This window comes from Podarcis raffonei, chromosome 1, assembly GCF_027172205.1.
Source record: "Podarcis raffonei isolate rPodRaf1 chromosome 1, rPodRaf1.pri, whole genome shotgun sequence".
Taxonomy (NCBI): Eukaryota; Metazoa; Chordata; class Lepidosauria; order Squamata; family Lacertidae; genus Podarcis; species Podarcis raffonei.
In genome coordinates, this window is record NC_070602.1 from 39,509,536 (window position 1) to 39,532,191 (window position 22,656).

General features: G+C 39.8%; 1 protein-coding gene across 11 annotated transcripts in view; it reads left to right on the forward strand.

Moving 5' to 3' along the window:
- The window catches only part of CDIN1 (CDAN1 interacting nuclease 1), a 115,311-nt gene that overhangs the window by 12,273 nt on the left and 80,382 nt on the right, over window positions 1-22,656 (forward strand). For 10 of the 11 annotated variants that reach the window (XR_008329485.1, XR_008329486.1, XM_053381568.1 and 7 more), the window contains exons 2-3: window positions 17,799-17,844; window positions 18,671-18,735. The exons of the other annotated variant lie outside the window; for it this stretch is intronic. Coding sequence is in view for 6 of the 10 variants with exons in the window: in XM_053381568.1 (XP_053237543.1) it covers window positions 17,799-17,844; window positions 18,671-18,735 (111 nt within the window). In the remaining 4 variants the exon portion in view is untranslated. The remainder of the gene's footprint in view (window positions 1-17,798; window positions 17,845-18,670; window positions 18,736-22,656) is intronic. 11 annotated transcript variants of the gene reach the window in all.

Consider the following 22,656-nt stretch of genomic DNA (forward strand, 5'->3'; position numbering starts at 1 on the left):
CATGTCTTAAACATGCTTACATTTTTATAATACATGGCAATATTAAATAATACATTTCCTTGTTAGCATCTGTTTGCTGTCATTGTTGGCAAGGCCTATGATTTATTGCCTAAATTAATGACCATGACTCTCTTGGTCCTGATATACGTCCCCAAGCTTATTACATCACTAAATAAAATGAAAGTTATATATGCTCTTCTATTTTGGCATTGATTTTCTTTTTTGTAATTGTTTGTTTTTTAAGGATTTATTTAGTGAATGAAGTGGCTACTTTTAAAGCAAGAAAACAATAGCAATGTTAAATTAGAAAACCATTAGAAGTTTGGTTTTAAGTTTATTTTTCTTGTAACCACTTGAATGGCATTCCACTAGATGCCTGTATCTGAATCAAAACTCGGAAATTCAATGGGTTGAATCCAGATGTTATCATGGTTAGACTAGATTCAGAGAAAATATAATGTACTTGGAGTAGAAATATTGAAATTGGTGGGGCTTTGGTTTGTCATTACTAAAGTCTCGTTAAATTTCAGATGGTCTAATCATGTCTAATCTGGGTTCAATCTGTTATTTTTTCCTTGTAGCCATATTGAGACTTGAAGCTCTATGTTTATTGTTAATTGATAATCTTTATTTAAAATTTACGGAATGGAAAAGCCATTATAAATATATGTTAAAATATTGTCTCTGCACTGGGCAATAGTTTCTGCAGATACAAGAGAAACAAATATTTGCCTACTTACTACTGTGACTATAGTTTGGTAGCTGGGAGCATCCCATGGACTCACCTGCTTCTTCTATCCTCCTTTCCTAGATTTACATTTTCTTTTGCATTCCCCCCTGCTTACAACTATCTATTCTTTACATTGATGTATGAATCTTTGATTCTATGGTTCCTGCTAACTAGGGGTGAACCATAGTTAATGGCAATTTTATTCAGATGTCATGGTCAACAAATGTTAACTAGGAATAGTGTACTCATCTCCTAGATGGCTTTTGACTATGGGTGGTGGTTACCATTGATCTACAATGGTACCTCATGTTACAATCGCTTTGGGTTACAAACTTCGCTAACCCAGAAGTAATACCTCAGGTTACAAACTTTGCCCCAGGATGAGAACAGAAATCTCACGCTGGTGGCAGCGGGAGGCCCCATTAGCGAAAGCGCGCCTCAGGTTAAGAACAGTTTTGGGTTAAGAACGGACATCCGGAACGAATTAAGTTCATAACCCGAGGTACCACTGTATTATTATTTTCCCCTCTCAACCAGTAAAAAGATTAGATTGTATCTGACCTTGTCTATCTGTTTAACTTGCACAGGCTTCCAGGAATGTAAGGATTAGGGTCACCTAAGTTTTATTCTGAGTTTTATAATTACTGAAATTAACATACTTAAGTTAAACCACCTACCTACCTTGGCCTTCTTAAAGCTAGCTGTAGGGGATTACCTGGGTGGGACTGGGGAGTGTTTAATGCTTCATTTGAGCAGAGCAGGTGGAGAACCTTCCTGGACCCAGAAGTGTCCAATCTCAAGCATGCTTAATTGCCCTGGTTCGTGACATTTGCCGGGAGAAAGATGAGGGGAATGCAACCCTACTCACTCTTCTTGACCGTTTGGTGTTTGATACCATTGACCATGGTATCTTTCTGGAGTGGCTCAGGTTAGTGAGGTTGGGATTCTGCTCCTATTTGCAGGACTGTTTCCATAAAGTAGTTATGGGGACCACTGTCTGGTGCTACAGGAGCTATCCTGTGGTGTCTCACAAGTTTCCATCTTATCCCCCATTCTATGTAACATCTATCTGAAGCCACTGTGAGCTTCGGGAGCCATATGGATAGTTTGAGTGATGTTCCACCAATATGTGGGTGACACCCATTTCAATCTCTCTGTTCCATCTAAATCAGGAGAGGTGGATGAGTTAGTAGATTAGTGTTTAAAGGCAGTGATATGCTGTATGTGGCCCAATAAACTGAAGCTGAATCTTTAATGGGGGCTTGCATAGCCCAGGAACTTCGTTATTGTCTAGACACAAAACTACCTTTTTATGGAAAACCTGTTCTTATTATGACCTTTTATTTGAAATGATAATATAATTTTTAAGTTTGTATCTATCTGCCATATAAATATGTCTACCAAATAAATATGTCTGTTTCATTGCTTATTATATTTTGGAAACAGCTAAGCTGGTTTAAATGAATTAATTCGTAATTATAATCATCATCATCACCATCATTATTATTGATTGCCTTCTACATAATCGTCTCGAGGTGATGTACAATAAAACTAGGTGGAAAACAATTGAAATTTAGCATTTTGCTCTCTCTGAAAGCTTTCTAGCTTTAAAGAGTCAGTAGCTCTTTCACTTTAGGAAGGAGAGTAAAAGAGCCAAATGTGTTGCTTCATCATTGCTATGGAGCGGGGGATCAGGACCCCTACTGTGATGTGGCTTCAGCTGGGCTCGATGGAGTTCTAAAAGGGACAGGCTGGGACAGGGGTGTGGCGTTTGCCTTTTAGGATGGGTCATAAGGAAAGGGTTAAAATGGGTGTGAGGTGATTGGCCAGTGAGAATGCAAGGGGGAATAAAAGTTAGAGTGGGAGGTTTTGAAAGTCAGTTGAGAGTTGAGTTGAGTTGAGGTTTGGGAGTTGAGTTGAGTTGAGGTTTGGGAGTTGAAAAAGGAAAAGGGAGGTTTAGGTGTGGGTTGGTAGAGTTGTGATAGAGTGAGAGGAATTGTTAGGTGGAGTCAGATAGATAGTTGGGAATAATCAGTTTGGAGTTGTTAGGAACTAAGAATAAGAAACTGACAAGAGAAAAATTAACTGAAACCATAAGCTTGTTCCTGCATTTAAAAATAAACTTGATTATTTGTTTATGTTAACAACTGACTGGACTCCGTGTGTCCCCGTGAGATACGGGGTGGTGGCAGCGGAAAAAGCAATCGCAGTGGCGGCACAGGGTCAATAGACCGTCAAACGTCCGGGGGCCCTGTGTGGGATCGCCACAAGGGGTCATTAAACTTTAACAGCAGGGGGCCAGTCTACTGTCCCTCAGACCTTGTGGGAGGCCGGACTATATTTTGGAGAGAAAAAATGAACGAATTCCTATAAATAACAAATAACCCAGAAATGCATTTTAATTAAAAGGACTCATGTAAAAACATGCTGATTCCCGGACTGTCCGTGGGCCAGATTTAGAAGGCGATTGGGCTGGATCTGGCCCCTGGACCTTAGTTTACCTACCCATTTGCTGGGAGCTTCCTGCTTCCAGGGCTCGGGAACAGTGGAAATAGCCCCAGCCAGCATGGGCAGCGGTCAGGGATAATAGGTGTTCTAGCCCATCAGTATCTGGAGGGCCACATGTTTCTCATCCCTTTTCTACATCTATCATATCTATTATAATAGCTTAAAATGAAATATCTGTATTCAGTAGCAGTTTACCTCTAGAAAACAAATAATAAGGGAGACCACCACTATTATATGTCACCTGTGAGAATGCCATGATCAACATGAATAATAAAATATAAAATAGTAGTCCTAGAGAACACAAGCTTTTTGGTGTGATCTAACAAGGCTCTTCTTAGGAACATGGGAAGCTGCCTTATACAGAGTCAGACAACTGGTCCATCTGGCTAAACACTTGTCTACACTTGCTGACAGTGATTCTCCAGGGTTTCAGACAGTGCTCTCTCCTACCCCCACCTAGAGACTGTACTTTGAATATTCTGCATGCAGAGCAGATGCTCCACAACTGAGCCATGGTTCATCTTATTTCTCTATAGCAGGGGTAACCAATGTGGGGCCCTTCAGATGTTGTTGGACTTCATTGTTGTTGTTAATAAATAATAATTTCATTTCTGTGCAGCTTAATATATTAAAAATCTCAATTCCCATTATCCCTGACCATTTGCCTTGCTGGCTTGGAGCTGATGGTAGTTGGAAACCAACAGCATCTAGAGGGCGCTATATGAGCTAGATATCTAGAGGATATTTGGCTCATTAGCTGTCTTAATGCAGTATTGAGATTCAATATATATCTGGACTAAATGGTACTTTACAGTTAAGCTGTTAACTCTTCCTATGCAGACCACCCTGAGATCTTCGAATGAAAAACAGTATATAAATTTAATATTTTTTTAAAAAACACCACTATACAAAACTTCCTTGGTGCTCTTAATTTCAAAAACTTGAATAGCATTATCAAAAGGTGTTCTTTCATTGGTCACATGGGCAATTTTTTGTGGTGCTACACCTGTATGGTGTTTCAGTATGTCCAGTGCGTGAGAACAGTCCTAATACAAAGGAGCTGTTGAAAAAGATAGGGTCTCTGTATAGTACATACCGCCTTTCAGCTTTCTCAGTGGTGAACTGTGGCTGGAGTGCTCAACTTTGTGCACCTAGACAGAGGAAGGACATCCAGACAGCACAGTACACTGGACAGGATCCTGTGGCATCCTACTTGCCACTTTTTTTCCAGGATGATGAGGAACCACAAGCGAGCACTTTTTGGGTTTGGTCAGTAAACCAAGCTACAAATCTCATCCAGTTCACATTTTCCCAGCTTCTCTGAAATAATATTATGGAGGACTTTGTCAAGAACCTTACTGAAATCAAGTTTAATTATCTGTTCTAGGACCTTTCCTGGAACATAAAAGATGTACTGCACAGTAGCATATAACATTACTGAATGAGGACCATACATTTTCCCCCTCAGTGCCAGGCTCCACAGTCCAATCCACACCATTCAAAAGTGGTCCTCAACCCTCAGGAGACTTTGCAGGGGGCAGGGGGTGGTGGAGAGAGGAGAGGACAGGCAGTTTAACTTTTGGCAGCCTCCTTCCACTGGCACTTCTCTGGACCTAAGCCATTTTGTTTAATAATGGGTAAATGAGAAACAACAGCAGGGAGCAGGCAAGTACTGAAGTGATATGCTGTTTGTACATTGTCTACACCATTTTTAAGCTAGATAGAAAGACTATTAAGTAATCTTTTAAGCCTAATTGGATGTAACATTGCAAGAAAATTGGTGAACTAGAGATCTTGTCTGTAGCTTTAATCTGTAGCCATCATAGCATGGACTAGATGACTCTTGAGGTCCCTTCCAACCATACAATTCTATGATATGCAATTTATTAGGAAGTAAATCCTATTGAATTGACTGGGACTTGTTTATAAATGCATAGAATCAGACTGAAACTCTCACTCGTCTTTAAAGAGTCAGGATATTTGTTGTTACACACTATTTAAATATTTAGTGCCAAACTAAGAGGTTTTCCTGTGTATTTCTGAATACTAAGTGCAGGTAAAATACTACCAGACATGGAGTCGTTTGTTATGTTTAGTATATGAAGCAAAGCTGTGTAAACCGTAACCTTGTAATTTTTCAAGTTCCACTTTATCATGTAGCTGTAAAAGGTAATCAAAATAAATCATGGATGATGAAGAAATATTTTTCAGTGCCTTTTGTGTTCTTTCAAGAGTAGCGTTTGATCCATGAAATTTTAGTAAGCATATTAAATAATACAATATGATGTGCAATGTGTCATATCTGATAAATTACTTTGTGTAGAACATTTATACAATTTATATGGAACTGCTGTGTATGCAGGCTAATGACTATAAATTGTTAATACTTTGTTGTCTTTTTTTTAGGTAGGGTGATTTCTATTGTGCCCCCCCAAACACACACACACACAATGGGCAGAAAGGTGTAGGTCATCTCTGAGATGCTATGACATTGATTCAAGGTTCCTCAGCTGTGCAGTGTACATAACACATATGTTGGAGAGTCATCTGTCAGCTATGCCCCTCCTATGGAGTTAAAGTTCTAAAGGGAAAAGAATTCGACACAGTGCTGTCACTGTTAAATTTTCACAATGGAAGAGCATGCAAATATTGAGCCTCTTGCTTAGCTGTAGTGCCCTGTCTAATGTCTGTGCTAGTTAGAAGAAGAAAAAGTGGGTGCATCCAGGGCTCTTAGATCTGACAAAGGTCATGCTATGCTGGGCATTTGAATTGGAAATTGTCTGGACTTAGATTTTATAAAGCTCCCACTGTTGTCGGGGAAAATTTCAGCAGGGTTTTGTCCCTGGAGAGGCCTCTTAGGCCCTTTTCTGTCCTATGAATGAATTTAGATGTGAGGGTTTCTCTGGCCTTAAAACTGTTAAATTCATTTTGCATACATCCCCAGAGAGAAAAACTGGCAGATGCTTTTGTCTTGGAAGTGTTTAAAAGAAAAACTGCAGAACAGGAACAAGAGAGAAGGGGCCCCGTGTGGAGTCCCAGAACACTTTGGAAATGGCCAATATGCAGTTTTCATCAGTACTAAGGCGGGGCGCAATATGGTGCCTGTAGCTCACTTGGGAATATGAATGTTGATTAAGCATACTCCCAGGCTTTGAAATTCTGAAAGCAGTGTCAGAATAATGGATGTTGAGCAAATGTCAAGCATTTGTTAATTTCTCTGTTATTTGGAGTTTATCTACCATGATCAATCAAATAAACTAGTGCCTCTCTGTTGTGGCATGTGTCATTGATATGGTGATTAGGTGGCTAGAGAGACCTCCTGCTTTTTTTCCTCCCTCTCTCCAGGTAACAGATTATACATTTATTCATAGTTATTTAGTGGAATAAGGTGTGTTAACAAAATTTAAAATGCCTTATTGCACCCCAAAATGTTGATAGTTATGCAGACTCACATACCCAACAGTGGCATTTACTCCTAATAAAAAGTCACCATGTCACAATGTTGACAAACTCTCAACTTGAGAGTGAGAGAAATGGAGTGTTTCTTGGTGATAAATTTATTATCAACGAAGTATATGTTGCCCCTGTTCCTCTACTAGGATGTTCTGCTTGTGCAAAATGTTTGACTGCTCATTTTAAAAGTCTGAGAAAAATCTTGCAGACCATGGCTTTAAATTAAAAAAAAGAAGTTCGTGGACAGTACTATCTTTATTTTCCATTGATGGTTTATTGTTGTCCCTACTCCCACTTTCTTTAGCTAGTTATGATCTAACATTAACATGACATAGCCATCAGTTTCATTTAAAACATAAATTCTTTTTCTGAAGTTACAATTTTCATGCATAGACCAACCTACAAGTGACGCACATTAAGAAATTACAAATTTAAATCAACTTATGGAAGAGAAAACCAAGAGGTATATTCATATAAATGTGAGATGGGGGAAACTTAAAAATAAAATTAAAACTGCCAATGGGTCCATTTCAAATTACATTTTAACGTTGGTGCTCTATCTTTTTCCCCTGTTTGAATTCATTATTTTAATAAGGAATAAATTTAATAAAATAATCAATAGCATGTGCATTCCCAGCTCGACTATGTACTGTAGCAGTGATCTTATCCGTGGTGATCTTAGCCATGATATCCAGTCATACTGGGATTTTCATAGATAGCCACGTCTCAACAAAAACTGCTATGTTGAAAAGATTTAGGCTCATGTCCATTCATTTATTGATCATAGATATGTCAGACTAGTTCCCTGCATTCTGTCAACATCTCATATCCAATTAAACTTGAGCAAAAGTTTTTCCCCAACTATAGTTATACCAAGGACTGGGTGTGCTGTACAAGAAATACAAGGCTTCCTGAATTTTTAGAGCGGGTATGGCTTTTATACCTTTAACATTTGTCTAGGCTAGGCAATTTTTGCAAAGCTAGTTTTTCCCATTCCTGCTGGATTATCACCTGACAGGCTCGCAAAGCTTTCTAAATTGGCTGGCAAGAGCTACTACTGTTAATAAGAAACTCCTGGAGAAAGCAGCAAGGATGGTGGCAGGGCTGGTCGAAGGTTGCTAGACCACGGACAGCTCCAAGTGAGCAACTTGCTCCAACAAATGTTGGGAACAGACCCAAGGCCTTTTATGCCTCTCTCCAACCTGAATGCAGGCCATAGGCTCCCTGCTGTTGCACTCCTAGTGCTGCTGGACTGGTAATATGTGGTGGAAGGCATCTGGTCAGGGGAGGGTGTGTGTGACGATCCAGTCTCTGGCCCTGTAGGCCCTGGTGGTCTGGGAGGTTCCTCTGTGAGTTCTTCTCCAACTGCCTCAGGTGCAGTGGTCTCCCTGCCTTCCACAATCAGCTCTGTGCTTAGCTGTCAACTTTTCCCTTTTCTTGCAAGGAATCCTATTCGGAATAAGGAAATTTCCCTTAAAAAGGGGAAACGTTGACAGCTATGGGTCTGTGCCATGACCCAGACCTATCTCTGACTTTATCCAGATCACTGCTGAATGCAGGGGTAATGACACAAGGCTAGTAAATTGTGACCTCACCAAAGTGTGTTTTGGCACCACTTTATATTCACTTACACACCAGGCAAGAATTCAGTTTTTTGTCAAGTTTTTAGAAACTGGTAGGTGAAGCCATTTCTAAGTTAAGCTGCAGTTATTGTTCTTGTGTATTGTGTGTCTTATTTTGTTGTAAACAAGCCTGTGATGATTTTTGGTGAAGGGTGGGCTAGAAATACCTTAATCAATTCTACCCAATAGTCTGGAATAAGAAAGAGAGGGTGATCTGTGCTCCCATATATTTCCATACTGACTGTGAAATAAGAGTCTTTCCTTCCTGTGCTGCTAGTATGGAAACCAAGTAGGCTGGCAGAAGGGACATGAGGCAGTCTACTCCTTAGTCACCAGTTCACTCACTCACCTGCATGTAATTCCGGGCCATTTATGTATGACTGCCAGGCAAGTTGTTAAATACCAGACTGTGTACAGCAAATGAAATACTTGTTTTGAGTTTTGTTGAGGCTGTGCAGCAAAACCTGTCATTTTCCACAGGTAACTAGTAAACTGCTAAGTGTTATAGAATAAACTGTGTATAATTATACCATTAAAAACTTTGGGTCTTTGTGTGATTTATGACCTGAATACAGCTGTCAAGTACCACATGCACTTAACACGTGGTTTATGTAAATGCTAAAGACAGTAGCTGCATGAGGCCAATGTCATTAACAGTAATCAACATAATGAAAGCTACCTGCCTGTTTTTTTGTAATTAATTGCTTGTAAATAACACACTTAATTTACCACTTTCTAAATTTGATTATATTACCTATAACCAAGTGGTATCACCATGTGTGGGAGATTCCCTCCCCCCAGCTTTTTAAAAAGTTGGGGTGTTACAGGAAAATGAATCAAATTAAAGCACCTGATACTGGTGTAAGAATTTCACATATACTTTTACAAGGGTGTACTTTCCTATTATGTTAAACAAATATATATGGGGGGAAATACCACATGGCCTTGTTACATTTAGGAAAGCAGAGAGCCAGAGAAATGCCATAACTCAGTGGTTTTCAACCTTTTTGAGTCCACAGGTCCCTTGACCAACTACATTCTTTTTGCGGCACCCCTGTGGGGCTCAGGATCCCAGTTATGTCACCCCTTGCTTTCAGATCTGGCAGCCTTTCAACCTTTTTCAAACACCCTCCCTGCCCCAAAGAGAGGTACCTCCTCACACTGCCCACAGGGGCCTGGGAGAAAAGGATGCTCCCAGCCTTAGTGGCCAAACAGACTGGCCAGCACTTTACTTTGGGAGGAATCAGTGGGTGCTGCAAGGCCTGCATGATGGAAAGGCTCTCCTTCAGTACTGGGTGCTCAGCTCCCAGGCAGGCCTTGCACACAGCAAGCACAAGAAAGACCAGCGTAGTGCCTGCTTGCCCGGTCTTCAATGGACTTGTCTGTTCATTCCCAACAGCAAGGGCTGGCAGGCTGGGCTCCTTCACATTCTTGATTGCTTATTCAGAGGCTGCCTCAACTTCTGGCAACCAGCACCCCCCAGCCAGCCCCAGAGCCACCATTCGCCTGGGGAGCTTGTAGACAGGGCTGCTGCAAGAAACAAGTCATGCAAGGCTTTGGGAGGCAGAGACGCAAGAGGGCATCAGAGGTGGAAGAGAAGGAAAAGGACAGAGGCCAGTGTTGCCCACGGCACCCCTGACCATCATTCAAGGCACCCTAGGGTGCCATGGCACACTGGTTGAAAACCACTGCCATAACTGATACACAACAAACAGCCTCTGAAGCCTTTTGTAACAATGATGCCAATCCTATTATTATTGATAGCTAAGAGCAGCTTTTTATCGCATGATTTAGTTGACTAGCTGTTTGAAATTATGATATGACTGAATGTATTGTTGATATGGCTACGCGTGGCAGATGTTATTTACTGGTTACATTATGTAGTGGTGCCATGTATCATCCACTGAGAAGCAGATAAACCTCCAACTATTGAATAAGCCCTGCCCATTTTTAGAAGCACTCTCCTCCCAGTGATGCAGTATGAGTAAAGTTGTATCTGGAACAGCCACATTGGTAAAGGGCAGGTAAGAAATCAAATAATGCTTAATAATGTTGATGTGCCAAATTACTCTTCCTGTTTCTAAGCAACCCCCCCCCTTAACTCAAAGTTCATGCCTCTCAGCAGAACGAGGGGACTTTTTTTTTTAATCACTGCAGGTAGAACCCTTATATTTTAGTTAACAGTTACACTGCTATAGTGGCTGGATGTTTGGTTCAGGTTTCAGTTGTTGCATATTAATTGCACATGAAAACACCTTTCTTACATGTTCGCTCCTACTTAAAGCTTTGTGAAGTCAACATTGTTTTTATTCTCAAGCTCACATATATTAATAGTACACAGACTTTCAAATCCCCCAAACAAATATTTGATTCCATATGATGAGGAGGAAAGAATCTAAACAAACAAGAGAGCCCAATAATGATACATTCACCATTGTGACAAATTTACACAAGACTATGCCAAAATTAAAACAAAATGAGTGAAAGTTGCTTATGAATCTTTATAGCTTGGAATACAAACTTTGCACCTGATTCAGTTTTACAGGGTTACGTATCCATGAGCAGAAATGCCATACACCCCTCTAAAGACCTTCCTAGGAAGTGTGTAATGAAGGGACAAATAAGTCTAGTTCTTTCTTTTCTCTAAAAACTACATATTTAGTATAGTGTCCAGATATTCACTATCACATGAATGAATATAATTCTCATTCGGAATGCCATTAAATCTTCCAAAGTGGTTGAGAACATTAAAAAAAAAAGAAGTGCAAATGCTTTCATATATTTTCAGACAAATAACTGCCTCAAGTCATTAGCACAGCCTTGTGGATCCATAGCATTGTATTTATTCTTCATATTTAAATGTAATTTTTAAAAGCTTCAGATTTAAAATGCACTCAATCATAAGAAAAGACATGGGCAATGGGAGAATGAAGTTTCTTCAGGAAGAACAGATCCCTCAATTTTACAGTATCTTGTTAATGTTTTTAAATGAAAAATCATTTGAGCCTTATCTTCTGCTGGCAATTTCCCTCTGTCTACTGTTAGAAAGTATTGGCCAACAAGGTCAGACAGTATTAAAGTTCAAGTGGCCCAGTGGGAAAAGTAATGGCCTTGTGCTACTATGAATTTTAAATGTTGCCATTTCTATGCATTGCACCATCATCTGTTCTCACACGTCACTAAATTGTATATAAGTTGTTAGACCAACTTGAGTGTCAAGGTCATAGGAATGATGACTCTTCTCAAGTAGTCCCCCCGCCTGAGTTTCATCATAAAGCTGTCCTTGTACTACAAGAGATAAGCATCAGGTTGTCACATACATTTTTCTAGTTTTTATTGAACACCAACTAGAGAGTGAGGATGCATTACAACTTTTGTTTTCTTGCCTTGGATTTCATTCTTTTAACTTACACAAGAAAGTATTCTAAATACATCATTACAGGTATTTTATCTTACAGTGTTTGTAGTAGTATTGTACAATCAAGAAACTTCATATACAGCTTGGCTTCCATGTTGACTATGCAAAGGAAAATATCCTGACTATTTATATCCAGGCACTCCTTGAGGGTTTTTTAGAAGTATCTCAACCTTCATTCATAGTATAGTTGGTCATTCTTTAATTGTCATAATAGATTATCTTCTACAGAGGGAGTGTGGCCCTGATAGTTGCTCACAATCTCTCAGTAGTTTTGATGTTATGAGATCCCTTTGATTTGGACTGTTTGCAGGACTTGGGCTTTGGGGTTGCTGTAATACGGAATTACCATTTCCCAAATAGGTAATTGGGCAGGATTTGCCTAATGTGCCCAATCATGAGAAGCCCTGCATAAGGACTTTCACTTTCATGAAGCAGGAGAGGGCACTCAGTGGCGATTATGCCAATGGCCATGTCTCCGTGATACAGACCAGATCGGCCTCCACATCCATAATCAAATCGTAGATGAGCGAGGTCTTATTCCATGCCAACCTGGCATTCAGCACCAGCAGCTGCAGATCAAGGGCTGGCACAAACCCAATTCCCCATGTTAGAAGAGGGTCTGGCATGTAGCAAAATAACCAACTGCCTGTGTCATTTACCCCTTACCCGGCCTGCCCCACCTCCCACACCTTACCTTCTCCTACCCTGAGCCACTGTGATTCCCACCCCCCATGCTTTCCCCCACTCCTCCCCAGGCACATCCTATGCCCTTTTACTTTAAACAAAAAGAAAAGAAAACCAAAATTTAAAAACCCACAGATTAAGAGCCATTTTAAAAACAAATGTAAGACATGTTAAACAGTTGGGGCAATAAAACCAATAAAAGAACCTTCAACAGGAGCCCCTAGATAGTGCCCCAACCCAAGAGTTTCTTCCAGCTTTTTGTAGCTGGAATGAGTCCAAGGCCTGCTCTCCCAGGCCAGATGGAAAAGGCCTTCTAGGTAGGAACCTTTAAAATAAGCCCTTCCTAGCTCCTTTCGAAGTTTCTCTCTTACATAGAAAAAACCCCACACATTTGGAAAATTTAAAATGCTTTACTTACAAACTTTACAATTGTCAGATTCTCGTGCTTCAGAAAAAGTTGCACAGGCAGTAAAATTTAGCTCACAGAAGTGGAAGTTCTTAACATTTGGTATAGCAACTCAGAAGTGGCTTGTGAAAGCCATATGTCTAAGCTGGAGCATCCAATTTAGCCTCTTCACACACTCAGCTTCTAAGGTAGACTGGACAATTGGCCTTATTACCTATTTCCTCCAAAGATGAGGGGAAAGTGACCTCACTAAGCCTGGCAGGACACCTTAATCTGTGGTGTTAACCCCTTTATGCATTAATTAGACCTAAGCATGTTGGCTCATGAGACTAGTTCTCCCACACTTACATCCAGATTATTTAACACATATATACATATACATACATACATACATACATACATACATATATATGTACACACACACAATGGAAAAAATAAGCATATTTATTCAGAAGGTTTAAGATCACAAAAGACCAGGGCAGATAAATATTGAAATATTTTAATTTTATATTTACAGTGGTACCTTGAGTTAAGAACTTAATTCGTTCTGGAGGTCCGTTCTTAACCTGAAACTGTTCTTAACCTGAAGCACCACTTTAGCTAATGGGGCCTCCCGCTGCCAGTGCATCGCCGCCCCGCGATTTCTGTTCTCATCCTGAAGCAAAGTTCTTAACCCGAGGTACTATTTCTGGGTTAGCAGAGTCCATAACCTGAAGCGACTGTAACCCGAGGTACCCCTGTATCTGCTCTGGTCTGTTGTGATCTTAAACCTACTGAATGCTTCTAAATAAATATGCTTATTTTCCCCCATCCTCATGTAACTTTCTTTCTAAACGACAACTTAGGGCCTTTAAAGCTAAACTTTCTTAAACCTACACTGTCCAACTAATGCTGTGTTCTTCTCTTCTAAAACAGCTGATCATAAGACGGTGTTGGGCATTAAGCCTTTCTTTCAGTTTGGGTTCATCATTAGCCAGTGGTGTTACTATATAAATTCTCTTTCTGAACCCATGCAGAGCTCAACAGGATTGGGTTAGGGCCTCTTGCACGATGGAGTAGGGTGAAAAGGAAATTGCAAGGGGCAAAGAGTGTCAGCACAGCATCTAAAGGGCTGCCAGAGAAGCCCTGTTAGTCTAGTACTAGGCTGAACAAACATATCTTCTAATAAAGAGGTGCATAGAGATTATAGAAGTTTAAATAGTAAATGCAGGGAGAGCAGTTTGGGTCTGCTTTCATGAGCTGAAACAGCACTATAAAATCAGCTTCAACGTATCTAATTGATTCTACTCTATAATTAGCACCAAACACTTTACAGTTTGTTACTGCATGCTTTTCTTTTGGTAGGGCCGTCAAGTTCTTTCCTTCTGTGGAGGATTCTTATTTCACTACCGCTGCTGACTAAATTGCCTATGAGTTTATACAGCTTGCCTGCACCAGCTGTTTCCCCCCAGCCTCTAGAAGGAACCAGTTTGCAGTTGCTTCACTTGGGCTGTACAAAGGCTCTGAAGGTTTCACTCTGCCGGAACCTCTGGAAAAATCTGCTAACAGTTTCTTTAAAGGGACAAGCTCATTCAGGGTGAAGCCAGAGCAAACTACTAGCAGGCATTTTATGGGTTTTTTCATATCATTGAGCAATTTTGAAAAAATGTAATGGTTTCATAATGTTTATATGAATAAATGCTTCTCTTAATTCTGTGCTGCATTTTTTTTTTTTACCAATTCTTTTCTTCCTGCAAAGGAAGAAACAAATGTCGCCAGCTAGCATTAGTTCAGTCTGGCTGACAAGCTAGTTAACAGAGCAATCCTATACAGGTCTACTCAGAAGCCAGTACTTCAGTGGGCATGCGATTGCAACCTAAATGACAGTTAAAGAATTAAGCAGACTCTGTGAATAACTGTAAATATATTTATGCTTATGCCCAAAGAAAGAATTTTCTATTTTCCTGTATACATCATAATTAGTTATTGATGTTTAAAATGTTAACACTGTTAACTATTTTTATTAAATGATTTAATGGCAGAAAGATGTGAAAAATCATGACCAAACATCAAAACTTTGATGGAAGGGGGAGGCTAAGAGAGTCTGTGTACACCCTACATTGCACAACTGCATTGTAGCATAGGCCAGTTGTGTTTTAACTACCTGATAACTGCTGCTACCACTTCCCCACTCAGCTCAAGGAAATACTAAAAAGGGGGTTTTCTGAGACAACACTCCCAGTGTTTCCTGCCAGATCCCTCTAAGATTAACGAAGGGTAGACCAGCCCACATCTCCCTGCCTCTCCAGAGATCAGAGCCCTTGCAGTTCTTTATTACCCCGAATCTCCGATAACATGAACCCAAGAGGCTTAGGAATGGCGTAGATTACAATAATCCTTGAGTTTGGCAAACACACATGCCAAACCCCAGTGAACAAATTATAAGAATGGACACAGCAGGTTAAAAGTAACTGGAGTGCTGAGGAACTCACAGACAGACTTCGCAGCCTATGGAGCATAGCTGGTCAGTTGCAGGTTTTCTTGATGATGGAATGGACCCTATTGGGAAGGACCACAGCCCGCTGTCCCCACACCATACATAATTTAGACACTTTTATCATGCCACCTCTTTACCTTTTCTCTAAACTGAAAAGCCCTAGGTGCTGTAACCTTTTCCTCATATGGTAGTTTCTCCAACCCCTTGGTGATGTTGGTTACAATTTTCTGAATCTTCTCCAACTCCACAATATCCTTTTTGAGGTGGGGCAACCAGAACTGTACACAGTATTGAAAGGCAGCCAAATCAATCAGTGAATGCTATCCTGTACATTTACAGAAATACTTAAAATATGGAATATTTCTCTTATTCCATAAGAAGAAAGGGGAATTGTTTTTGTTCCTTTGAGCAATAATACTTGAACACAGTTAGTAATTATAATAATAATACCTTTATTGTCAATGTACAACCTGTTTACAATGAAATTAACTGAGCCTTCCCTCCCGCCCCAAACACTCAATCTCATTGCACTCTGTGTGCTTGTCGCACAATACACCAACCCCGAAAGTCAATTGCACTATATTATTTTCTGTTCAGCAGCCTAACAGCCCATTGATAGAAACTGTTTTTTAGCCTGTTGGTACAACTGATTATACTTCTATATCTCCTGCCCCAGGGTAGAAGATTAAAGAGGTGCTGGCCGGGGTGTGAATCATCCCTGAGAATTTTTCTCGCTCTCCTAAGGCAACGATCCCTTGCGATGTCATCTAGCGGGTTCAGGGGACAGCCCATGATATCATGTGCTGTGTTCACCACCCTCTGTAAAGACTTTCTGTCCATGGCTGTCAAGCCAACATACCACACTGTGATACAATATGAGAGGACACTTTCTATTGTGTACCAGTAGAAGGAGGTCATCACTTGTTGTTTAACATTGTTCTTTCGCAAGGCTCTGAGAAAATGGAGTCTTTGTTGGACTGAATAAAGATGCAGTCTACAAATTTGAGATGCAAAACCATGTACAATCTACTCCAAAGAAAAGCAGGAATAGAACTGTGAGTTGAGGCCTTACGAAGAGCAGTATGATGGGCGATTGCCGAGGAGTCACCAAAGAGCTTGTTTAGGGCTGTGTGGCATGGTTTTGATGCTACAAATTCAGTAGAGCAATCTGGTGTTGCAGAATGGAACCACCTGGCAGAGAAGGAAAGATTCTCCCATTTGCTACAGAGTGAATCCACCTGCTACTCTAAATGGACAGGTTGAGCAGGGCTAAATCCATTTGTGTATCTAGGTTTATTTCCAGCTCGACTTTTGTTAAAATCTCCAAATACGTTCTGTTTTTAATTACTAATAGAATAAGGATAATATTCAAGAATGTTATATTACTGTTCAAAATGCATTTGGGATAATATTATCTCTCCATTCAGCACATTGGAACATGAAAGCCAAATTAAATTCAACATTTTTTGTACTATAATGTAAGACTGCCGTCTGTGTGCAGTTTCTGAATATTAGAGCTGATTGTAATAAGACTCAGAAACCGCATTTGTAAAAGGAAAAAAATGTTAATTATTCATTGTGCATTCTGTACTACAGGTTCAATTTATTGAAACTGTAATTTGTTTAAGTTGCATCTGGATGTAAAATATATCAGAAGTAATTAATTGTGTTCAAGATGTGATGAGGTAGATATATCCATAAAGGACAATTGAAAACAGTAGCCGTGTGGTATTGATTGCCTTTTTTGAGAGAAGGGGGAAAATCTTGTCCCGTTTTTAAATGTTAGCTATTCAGAGAGAAAAATTCTCTCTTGGGGAGAATGTTTTCCAGGTTGCTTCATTGCCAGGTGTTTGACATTGAGTGGAGCTTTAAATGAATGAAGCTTATGGCAGCCTTTGGAAATGACCGACTCCAGGGAATCTCAGCTTCCTGCTGTGAAAGTTTCTATTTTCAAAGCACATCAGTTTTAGTAGGAATGTTACAGTGGTCCCATATGCTTCTTCTGACAGAGAGCTAAGTTTCTTCCCTGAATATGAGACAGCTACTGAAGAGGTTTCCTTTCTGCTAACAAAATGAATTTCAATATGTTGCCAATGAACAATCAGTACGTTTCCAACCGTTAATGGAATTTTAGCTCCCTCTCTTGCTAATGGGAATTTGCTTTGTTTTCCTTCCTGTCTTCAGTACATGCTACGGATACCCCACTTTGTGGGTTCTAAAGGTGGATAGGAATCACCAAAGCAAGATGCCCATTTGCTTTGAAACTCATGCTACATTTTGCCCCCCTTGCCCCTTCCTCATAAACTCTTTTTCTCACTCTCTCCTTGACCTAGCAGTAGGAAGCCTTTGTCTGAGGTGTTCATCTGGAACAACTTTTCCACACTTGTTTTCATGTTCTGTTAGATTACAGGGCAGCAGGCCTACCTTTGAAGCTCCTTTCTCTTTTGTTTCTTTGCAGTGCACTCCAGTAATTAACTTTGTCCTTCTTTTATTTGTTCCAGTCAATCGCAGTCCACTCTGCTGAGCATCTTCTCCCAGGAGTACCAGGTTAGAAGTTTTCTCCTTTGTGAGGGTTGACAGGTGCCTAATTGAATGATGAATGTCCCTTTATTTCTTTGTAATTGAACTGCCAGCTTTCTGATTGGTTTGGAGGATGTTCCCCTTTCCACTTCAAGCACCGCCTGAGTCTCAGTGGATGGCTGCCAAGCCTACCCATCCATCTGTCTAATAACATCTAGCCTTTGCTTATTTGGTGGACCTGTAATAAATTATGCTAAACCATTATTATTCTGACAATAATAATTTCCCTGTGTTGCGTGGTTCCATGTGCTAAATGTTTGCTGACTTGCACTGTCAGTGCCGCTTTCCATGGCTGACAGAGATGATGATAAATGACCATTGCCGGAGTGGCAGAAGGCAAGAGAGGCAGAAAATGGAGTCATTTATCATGAGATGACAGGTGTCAGTCAAGTGGCAAGTCTCAATGGAATTACTTTTTGTAGTTTTCAAATAAGTTGTTTTTAAGCAATGTTCTTCCTGGTTAAAAATGCCAATTGAATTGTAAAACCAGAGTGCAGAGGACTTGGGTGGAATTGATTTGAAGGGAAATTAATATAAAGGTTGAAAGAGAGAACAAGTTTTTCTCTGCCCTCTGCAACCCTCAGCAAACTTATTTAGATTCAATTACTGTGACCTTACTGCCTTTTACATATATGCTGTATTGCAGTACAGTCAAAAGATGTTTCATTCAATGAATAAATGAAAAATAATTTCCAGGCATTAATCTAGGATTTCAGGGCTTTCTTGGGTATTCATGTTTGGTGCTGGCTTTCTTTTTGACATATCATAAAGCTCTGTTGTTTTTCTTTTAAAGAAATTAATCAAAAGAACACATGCCAAACATCACACTCCGGAGGCAACCGAGGCTTACTATCAAAGGTATGAATTAAGACCATTAACAGGAGTACTTGCTAATTTGTGATCCAAAATATGTTACAGATCATAATTTCATTGTCTGTGATTTCTTAAAGAACATGCATCCTTGTGTTAGAAGACTTACCGTTTTAGGTCTACCAGTAAGCTTTCCAGGATAAGTGGCACTTAGCCAACTTCATGAGAATACCTCTAGACCACAATTCAGTGCATTGCTACGCATATGGAAGTCCCACTGACTTCCATGAGGCTTAAGTGCATATAATTTGCTGCTGGATTTTAACCTTGATCTGTGGCAGTATTCTTCATTTTACATGCTAAGGGGCAGATTTAACTATCAGGTTCTGTTAGTGAAAGCTAGCACAAAGACCCCTACCACCACAATGAGGCTTCCCTCCTCCTGTGTGCCCCCCATGCCTTTCCCAGATCTGCTGTTAAGAACCCCCAAAACTGTGGGTGGAGGAGGAAAGGGAAGGTTGTTGCTTTGAGTAAACAGAAATGCTTGTGTTGATGCAACGATCTCCTTACCACTTATCTGAATTCCACCCAGAGTTCCATGCTTTCCTTAGTCTAATGAATAGTACTGGTGACACATATATTTACCGCGTTAAGTGTGCCTACATTATAAGAAACATTTATAATTTTAGCTATTCTGTTATTAAATAAAAATGGCATCCAGATATAAAGGATTTACAACTTGGGACTGTGCCTGTTTTAGAAACAATGATGTCAAATACTACTTTTAAAGGAGGCATAAACCTTTAATATGTCATTTCATAAAACTGTTACGTGATTATGTGCACCTGGAGTTAATAAATTGTAATTGACACTTGTTATATGTTATCTGTAGCTCTATTGACATAGACCTCTCAGCCACATAATTGGGGCGTATTGATATCTCGTAGAGATGTGCAATTAAAATTTTACTATATAGACCGACATGTGTAAAGTCTGCACAGTGAGATTGTACCTATTAATTATAGATGTCTGATATTTATGATTTAACAGTATCCTAATAAACAAAAGCATTTTAGAACTTGGCCCAAGCTGACTACATAGTACACGTATGAATCTATTATGTAATAGATATTCACCAATGCAAAAACCAGCAAAAGTGTACTATACTCTCTTCCATTTACAATCTGTTGCCTCATATTAAAGTAGCTACAGTGGTTCTAATGTCTTACTTATAGCTGCTATATTTCGTTGCTCCCAGATTAGGAAAAAAAATTACATAGTGAGTAGATCAGCCAGAGTAAATTAGCTGGGTCTTGTTACTATATAGACTTGTGTGTTATGATGTCCTTGTTACATAAACTGTGTAAAATGATGTATAATGTATGAATCAAATGGGAACAATATCATGTAGTGTAACTTTTTTGTTTTTAAAATGTTACGCATAAAACGTGGTTTGTAATGTTGATTTTACTTGATCCCAGAACTGTGAGAATGTTTGTTTTTAAACATGTCACGAGAGATGTTATTAAAAACACCCAAGTCACTCTGTTAACTGTTGTAGCCAATCTCATCTTGTGTATAAATCGCAGGGATAATTCTCACCGAGATCTGTGAATTTAATACTCCTTATTATCCAAATTCTCAGTTTTTCTTTGTTATTATTATTTTGTATACTCGTTTTTCAAAACCAAATGTCCTCCCAATCATAATTGGAAAGTTATGCACAAAGAATGCAGTAAATTCTTTGTGGTGAGAGCCAGTGTGGTGTAGTGGTTAAGAGCGGTAGTCACGTAATCTGGGGAACCGGGTTTGCGTCTCCGCTCCTCCACATGCAGCTACTGGGTGACCTTGGGCCAGTCACACTTCTTTGAAGTCTCTCAGCCTCACTCACCTCACAGAGTGTTTGTTGTGGGGGAGGAAGGGAAAGGAGAATGTTAGCCGCTTTGAGACTCCTTAGGGTAGTGATAAAGCGGGATATCAAATCCAAAACTCTTCTAAATTTTATCAAAATCCTGTCACTAAGCATCACAAACAAATTGGGGGGAAAGCCACTCTAAAACTAACAGAGCATCCTTGAAACAAACATAAAAATTGGTACTGCCAGCCTAACATCATGAAATCCATTAACTTAAGCTAGCAGTTATATTTTTATGTTTGTTTTAATAGCAGGCATAATTACAGCCACCCATCCCCTCACCCCCATTAGACCTGTGACTCATATCAACCTACAAATCTCTTGCAGCAAATATTGTCAGTTCAGCTTGCACTGGCAGTGCAGCTGAGGTGAGGAGTGATGTGCTAGGGCTAACTTCTGCTGTTCCCCCCAACAGAGCCATAATGAGTATGGGATAAAACAGCTATTCTGACGACGTCCACACCATACATTTAAAGCATGATGATACCACTTTAAACAGTAATGGCTGCTCCCAAAGAATTCTGGGTGCTGTATTTATTTATTATATTTAGATACCGCCCTTCATCCAGAGATCACAGGGGATAAATTTACAAAGTGAAAACACAAAATATACAATAAAAACAGAAACAAAGCAAACTAAGAACCCTCATCCCACAGAAACATACCTGTTTTTAATTGTTTTTATTGATAATGTGTTGTTTTTTGTGACCAACTTCTGGACTCTATCACAATGAAGCAGTGTGTATAAATATTGTGGAAATAAAAAGTAACCTATATTATTACAAATATATTATTATTATTATTTTATTATTATTATTATTATTAATACCCTTCCCATCTGGCTGGGTTTCCCCAGCCACTCTGGGTGGCTCCCAATAGAATATTAAAAACACAATTATTAAATATTAAAATATTAAAACAGTCCTCTAACATAAGCTGTTGTAAGAATGCTGACAACATGTGTTTTAATCTCTTACTGTTAGTTTTAATAACCTGTAGTTCATTAAGGGTGCTGAGAGTTGTTAGGAGACCCCTATTCTCACAAAATTTAAATTCCTGGAATTCTCTGTGGAGGAGGATTGATTGTTAAACCACCCTGGGAACCACTTCTCAGGGAGATGGAACAACAAGTAGGGCCCCCTCTGTCAATCTTAACACACACAGAAGTCTGTAGGGAAGGTGGTGGTTTGTTAGGTATTTGCCACCATTTAGGACTTTACACACCAATGTGAGCACCTAGAATTGGCTCTGGAAATGAAGTGGCAACCAGTGTAGCTGCTTTAAAATAGAGGTTAACTGATATCTAAATGGAACCCCTGCCAGTAATCTAGCACTGTATTTTAAACCAGTTGGAGTTCCTGAATACGTCAAGCGCAGGCTCATGTACCACACACTGCAATAATCCAGTCTGGAAGTTATCAGAACATGGAGTACAATGGCCAAGTAATTGTTGTCCCAAAGGGTCCATAGTCTGTGAACCATCTGGAGCTGGTAAAAGTCACTCCCAGCCCCCTAGGTCATTTGAGAGCCTCATTTCTTACTTGTGGGTTGCAACCTTAATAGTTGTTCTTCTATTGTTGACCTCTGAGCCACATGTGAAAAATTAGCTTATGCCAATCCACTGACAAACCAGCTTCCATACTACAGTTTTGAGTATTGAAGTTTGCATGTTCTTTGTTCACATTAAATACAGTGATTACTTCCATAGATCTGTTGGGGTTCCCTGGATAAGTTTCTGAATGTACATTGAATAATGGGTTAATTACTGAACTTTGTGGGTGGGTGGGTAGGGGGACACCGCCAAGACTTGCTCGCCATCTTGGAAGCAGAGAAATTTAAGGGCGGGTGTTTGTTCAGTTCATATACAGTATACAGTGGAGTTCAACACTGCACTTTGCCAATCATTCTGTCTGTGCAAGCATTGTGGAATGATCCCCCTAATCTTTCCACACATGCTGTTCTGACCCCCAGAGCCAATTCCCACACATGCAATGTGGTGGTGGTAGGGATCTTGTTGCTTACCCAGGGCTTCCACTGATGGCGCTTATTAAGTG